This window comes from Ammospiza caudacuta, chromosome 17, assembly GCF_027887145.1.
Source record: "Ammospiza caudacuta isolate bAmmCau1 chromosome 17, bAmmCau1.pri, whole genome shotgun sequence".
NCBI classification, from domain to species: Eukaryota; Metazoa; Chordata; class Aves; order Passeriformes; family Passerellidae; genus Ammospiza; species Ammospiza caudacuta.
In genome coordinates this window covers 13320407-13327077 of record NC_080609.1, presented here as the reverse complement: position 1 = coordinate 13327077, position 6671 = coordinate 13320407, and the positions used below count along the sequence as shown (strand labels likewise).

The window sequence follows — 6671 nt, the reverse complement described above, 5'->3', positions numbered from 1 at the left end:
GCGCTCCATGGCCGGCGGCTCGGGGTGAGGCAGGCGCGGGCATGGCGGGCGTGAGCTACTCGCCGCCCTGGTGGGTGAGCCTGCTGCACCGCCTGCCGCACCTCAGCCTGCGCTGGGAGCTCACCGCCGCCGACTTCCGACCGCACGACGCCGAGTACCAGCAGGTGGGTCTGCCCGGGGCCGCGCGGGGTGCGGGGTGCGCGCCCCCGGCCGTGAGGGGCGGCGGGAGCGGGGCCTCGGCCCGCCCGGAGGCGGAGGCGGAGGCGGAGGAGGAGGACGAGAAGGGGGCGTGCGGCCCCCGCTGGGGCTGCCCGGGTGGGTGGCCGAGGGTGCCGTGTCCCCGCTGCTCCCGGAGCAGGTGCCCCCGCAGGGCCGGGCCAGGCGGGGCTGGGGCGGGAGGTCACCACGCCGAGCTGCCCCCAGCCTGCCCGGAGCGCGGGTTCTTCTTGGCAGAAGCTGAAATTACAGATTGATAGAATCACTGAGGTTGGAAAAGCACTCCAGAATCAGTGAGCTCAACCTTCGACCCGATGCCACCGTGTGCCCGCTGACCCGCATCGCTAAGCGACCCCTGGAGCGGGGCAGGAGCCAGGGCTGGCCCGGCCGGCTCCCAGCGCTGCCCGGGGAAAGGCACCGTCCCGGCCTGGAGCCCCGGGGCTGCCCGCAGCCACCATGGGCTGTGCCAGTCCTGTGCAGGCTCTGCTGACCATCCATCCCCTTTGGTTGTGCCAGTCCTGTGCGGGCTCTGCTGACCATCCATCCATCCATCCATCCATCCATCCATCCATCCCCTCTGATTGTGCCAGTCCCGCACAGACCATCCATCCCCTCTGATTGTGCCAGTCCTGTGCAGGCTCCTCTGACCATCCATCCCCTCTGTGCCAGTCCTGTGCAGCCTGCACTGACCATCCCCTTTGATGCTGCCAGCCCCGCAGCGAGGCCAGCAGTGCCTTTCCAAACCGTCTGCCTGCCTGCTGGAAAACAGATGACTTAATGCACGAGAGTGGCGTTAGCATCAAGTGCACAGGAGGATGCTTGCAGAATACTTGTGTTCAGCTCTTTTTTTTTTTTTTTTTAAATGCCGCTTAGCCTGTATCCTGTGCTTGGTTGGCTGGGCATGTAATTAAAATGATTGTGGAGTGAATCTGTGTGCTCCAACATCTGTGTTCTCTGCTGTCATCTTGGAACAGAGCTGCAGTGACTCTGCTGCCTCGTTTTGCCACGGTCTCTGGTTTTGAAAACACCATTTTGCTTTTCTGAACATACTTGCAGTGTCCTATATACACAGCCTGCTATCATGCACACAGGCATCAAGGCTAAAGCATCTAAGCAGTTCTTGTTTATTCTAGGAGTAGAAGGTATTAGAAATACTTTAGGAAGCAGTATGTTTTGGCTTTTTGTTCTAAACAGATGAACAGATCTGAGGACTGAAGCTAGAGCAAAATGTGAGAGATGTATTTAAAGAGCTGTGGGTAGATACAAAGAAATATCTTTATACCAGCAAATCAAAGGGACTTTTGAGCTAACTTTGTATTTTGAGGCTTCAATTTGTTAATTTGTTTTAGTTCCCTTGGCTTAGCAGAGTTCAAGATGGCCACATGCAGATGTAACACTGCACAGCAGCTGAACTGTATTTCCATGACCTCAGAGGGTAGCTGCCTTCAAAACAAGGGATATGCAATCCTGGAGATCAGAAGTTAAGAGTTCATTGAAAGATCTTCTTGGGAGTGTGTTATCATGAAATAAGCACTTGGTGACCTTTTGAATAGACAGCAGATGTACCAGTTTTCACTTAAATTGCTTAAAAGCATTCCTAGCAATAATCTGGGGTTGTGTTTGTTTGTCAGATAATTTTTCTACAGTAATCATATTCCCACTTAAAGCCTTCTGCTGCTCTCCTCCTGTGTAGCTGTCTCCCCTCCCTTGATGGCATTAAGGACTTCTTGCACAGCAGTCGATGGCCTTTTAAGCCTTAACATCAGCTCTCAAGAAAACATTTTATCAAATCCGAACTCCAATGTCTGCATTACTGAGGCGTCTGTCACCAAGAGAATGGTTTGAGCAGCTGCAGCTTTGCTGGTTGTGGTGTTGGTGAGGGGTAGCAGCAGGCTCCAGCAGCACTGCAGCCTGTGCTGTCAGAGCTGTGGTTATATAACCACGCTGCTGCTGTGGCTCTGCAAGTTGGCTCTGGAGTTCGTAGGCACATAGATTAATTCTAATGCAGTGAACCAGGGAAACTTAATCCAGCACTGGGAACTGTAATGATAAATGCTCTCTTGTGCTTTTAAATGCTTCTGAAGGCCTTTTGGTTTGAATTTTAGATTTTTTTTTTATGGATTTGCAACTCTTGCTCTGCGTGCAGCCTGTGCTGGCATTGTCTTTCCTTATCTTAGGAACCTTTTGTATTTAACATGTGAGATCATATACATCCTCAAAATTAGGAAGTCCATTTTTTAATTTTAATTTTGCCTTATTTATCTTTACTTTGTAGGTCTCACTGGTGCAAGTTGTGTATGTTTTTGTTTTCTATTCCATTAGTGATTGATACTCTGATTCTTAAGTATGAACTATTAAACTGCACACTGCATTTGATTTCCCCAGGGGCTGAGGAGAGGTCAGTGGGGGGGATGCTAGAGCAAGTTTATGGGCACAGGTAAGGGCAGGGTGTCCCTACCTGTGAGGAAGAATTGCCTTTGCTAAACTGCATGGCTCCTGTTCATCTGGGAGCTGGACTGTTGTCATAAATAGCCACACAGCTGGGCTCAGTGTCCAGTCCCATTCTGACGTGTTTTGAGGAAGGAAGCAATGTACCCTTTCTGATTCTTCACTGCTTCTCTAGAAAAGATTTCCCAACCCGTGACCACAGGAAAGCAGCACTTTCCTTATAAAAAAACTCTTTTCTTCAGTCACCTTTTAGTAAATACCCACCTGTTTGTTGTACTCCTGTTTTGTGATGGGCTTTGAAATTGTGCATCAGCTGAACATCCCACTGCAGCCAGAAGTGGAATGCAGTTTGCATGTTGTCCTGTCACTTGTTGCAGTGCCACGTGCTGCTGCAGGTGAGGAGGCTGCTGCCTGGAGAGGCTTTGCACCTCTGCCTAGCAGGATTAGGGTAATGCCAAGCTGCTCTTCCCCTGCAGCAGCAGCCCAGCCATTGTGCCCTGAAACCTCTCAGAGGGAGGGCAGATAAGCACATGCTGCCACTCTTTGAAGTCTAGGCCTTTGTTAAGTCTGCTGGGACCCTGGGTGATGGGGGATGTCCAGCAGGATGTGGATGCAGTGGCTGCTTCTGCTGTTCTGTCCCAAGGGGTCCCTTGACCAGGGCAGCAGGGACGCCTGCTGTGTGCTGGGCTGTCTCAAGGCTGCAGCCATTGTGTACCAACCTTCTGGGGCTTCCTCCTTTTGTCTGAGAGCATGAGACGTGCTCATGGCAGTGCTGCTGCCAAGGGCTGAGATCAGTGCAGCTGCAGGTTTTGGCTGCATACCTTCTTCACCTGAGCCAGCCTCTAAAACACTCTCTCTCTCTGGTATTACTTTACTCTTTATCTTCTCCCACAGCATATCTTGTTGCATTAGGTTAGACCAGTGTGTGTGAGTGTGGAGGAGCAGAACAGATCCTTCCCCTCTGGACTAGGTTGTTTAAAAATGTATGTGTATCCCGATGTCCTTCAGATGCTCTGCTTCTGCCACTACAAGCAGTGCAACCAGTTGTTTTCTTTTTCTGGAGGAATTGAGGTGAATCTCCATGTAGACTGAGCTGGGGTTGTGGTCCTTCTTGTGCAGGGGTTTGGCATGCTGGTGAGTCCTGTCAGAGCTGCCTTCGTGTGCCACTTGCAGGACTTGCTCCATAGTCCTCCCTACAGAGGATCTTATCAGACCAGTTCTTTTCCTAATCCTCCCATGAATCATTGGGGTTGAAAATATCTTGATATGAACAGCTTTGTTCTGGCTGTATTCTCATCTGAGTCATACTGCAGTGCTCTGCAAAGCCTTTTCATTGTGTAGTGAGTCACAAATTCTAGAGTGAAGGGAATGTAAAAATGGAGCAGAGCTCCTGTTCCTTCTGACAGCATCATGCTAACACCAGTTCAGGTCTCCCTGCCTTTTGCTGCTGACCAAATCATGATGATCTTGCCAGTGCTGTCCACTTCCTTTCCAGTTCAGTTGGTTGGCCCAGTGAGATGGTCCTGAGACTGCTGCTGTCACTGGTTTAATTTATTTAGCAATGTAAGTGACTGACTTAGCTGTGTGGCATTGAATTCACTTTCTTTCTCAGGGTAGAGTTGGTTAAGAGCCTTGAAGTAGCATGGAGGTCACATGCTGGAAAGAAATAGAAAAGCTGAATAGCTTTGTAATGCAGCACAACAACAGGTAATGGGATATCTGCTCCAGTCAGGGTGTCTGTGCACTGACAGAAAAGGAGACTATGGCACTTTATCTCTGGAGTCTGGCTGTGGACTCAGAAGTGCCCTGTGAACAGTGAAGGAGAAAAGAGGCTGTAAAAGCCAAACCACGGAGCCCTTTGGAGTTTCTGCTTTTTCTTCATTGCTGGAAACTGACGATGTTGACACAAACCTGTGTAAATGCAAAGGTTATGTGTGAGTCAGGCCAGAATGAAGAAAAATTCTCCAGCATCTTTGAAACTCATCCCTTGCAGGGCTTCGTGCCTCCTCAGTACAGTCAGAGCTGCAGATGCATGGTTAGTAGGTGTAATGGCAGCTGTTTGTGCTTTGGAAGATGACTGATGATTGATTCACACCCATTAAGATGCAGAGTCGTGCTGAAGGAAGCAGTGACAAGAGCAGGGACATGCTCTAGTCCTTGGCTTTGAGATGCTCTCTTCAGTGTTGTCACCCAGGAGTTTCCTATCATGCCTCTGTCAGTGCTCTCGTGCTGTAATGTTCTTTTTCTCCCTCTGTACGTGTGCTGAGAAGGGATCCAGCAGGGAAAGGTGCTGTGTAAGCCCAACACAGACTCTAATCCAAGGCATGTGTGTTTGAACCCATAGCCAAAGGTTCAGCAAGGAATTAATTCTGTCAGGTACTTTCTGGCTCTGTGAGGCTGTTTCCCCACACACAACAGCTAACGTCGTCTTTGGAAGTGTTTCTTGGCTGGAGAAATATGATGGAGCCCAAACTGCCAGAAAACTTGGATTACAGAGATTGTTTTAGAACTTCCTCTACTGTACTGGCATCTTATTTCAATTTTGAAACCAAGAGTCTTTCTGTAAATTGGAAACATGTGTATTAGTCAAGTTGGATGACGTGTTTTTGTCTAGTTGGCTCAAAGTCAGAGGGTAATGTGCCTTTTTTAAAGGGGTTGGACTGAAGGTTTCTTTCTTTCAAGAACAGTTGGACCCCTTCCAAGGTCTGATCAGCTATCCTGCTGTAGCACCAGTTTGCTCATATTTCAGAGAGGTTAAGTGACCCCTGTTAGTAGAATCCGATGTTTTATGATGAAATTGAAGTTGTTTTTATTTTTTTAAGAGCTGCTGGTAAATTCCCTCTTCCCTTTACTCATCAGTGTCAGCTCCATGAGTAACCATGCAGTAATGCCTCCCATCAGCAAACTAGTGCTGTGCTCTGACTCTTCTCTCTTTGATCTGGAGGAGCCTTTACTGATGAGCAGCGCCACAATGAATAACCAAAAAGGTAGAACCAAGGCTATTTTTGGCTGATTTTTACCAAAGGTAGACATAAAATGTGTTCTGTTGACCATTCATCCAGTCATGCAGCAGCATATGGTGTGCAGAGAGGAAAAAATTCCACCTTTGCCAGCTTTCTGTATGCAGCCTTGCTTTGTTTTGCTGACCCATGCTGTGCTGCCACGTTTTCAGATGCTCTCCTGAGAACTGGCAGGTTCTGGAAACACTGGCTGTAATTACCCTGCTCTAGTCAAAAAAAACCAACTGTTTTAAAGGTGTGGTTTTAGCAGAGTACACAGGGGTAAAAGGTGTCTTGGAGAAAATGTGAAACACCTTGTGGAGGTGAGTGTGAGGAGATGCAGGTGAGTGTGCAAAGATGTAAACCCTGCTCGCTTACTTCTCTGGTGGGATCCCAAAACTATTCATCCTGCACAGAGAAGATGCTGGTGCCAGCCTGGTGAGCTTCCCAGCCTGAAGACACATTTATGGAGCATGTGGTGCCCTGAAGGCACCATGCTGGTCTCAGCTGGGAGGGCAGAACCAGAGCTGAAAACGTGTCTGGTTGTGGTGGCCAGCCACTGGCACCCTGGTGCTTCTGCACCTACACAACATTTGTCTTGCTGAGAATGCTCCATTTTTATCCCCATGAGTGTAACACCATCTGACTCCTGGTCTGCAAAACCTGATCTCTGGCAGTCTGGAGAAAGGGGTAAGCAAATTCACTTCAGTCTTAGCGTGCTTGCCTCTTTTTGTGCTTTTCCTCTTCGTGCCTTCTTGAGCAGAGGAACATCTGTGGTCTCCAGGTTAACAAAGTGCCTTTGTTTAAATGTTGATCCAATGAAGCAAGCAGTGCTTAAAGCAGATGTTGATGTGGATTTTTAGTGTTCTTTACATTTTGTTATTAGGGAAAGTGAGAAATTCTCAGCCAGAAGAACATATCCCATTAGGCATGGCTCTGGAGATTAAGGGCACTGAAGTCAGGTGCTTTCTATGACTTAATCCCAAGGCTCTGAATGTGGATTAAGGG

General features: G+C 48.9%; 1 protein-coding gene across 1 annotated transcript in view; it reads left to right on the top strand.

Moving 5' to 3' along the window:
* Positions 1-6671, top strand: part of TTYH3 (tweety family member 3) — a 75286-nt gene continuing 68615 nt past the window's right edge. The window contains exon 1 of the mRNA XM_058815826.1: positions 1-164. Coding sequence (XP_058671809.1) covers positions 42-164 — 123 coding nt within the window. The 5' untranslated portion in view covers positions 1-41. The remainder of the gene's footprint in view (positions 165-6671) is intronic.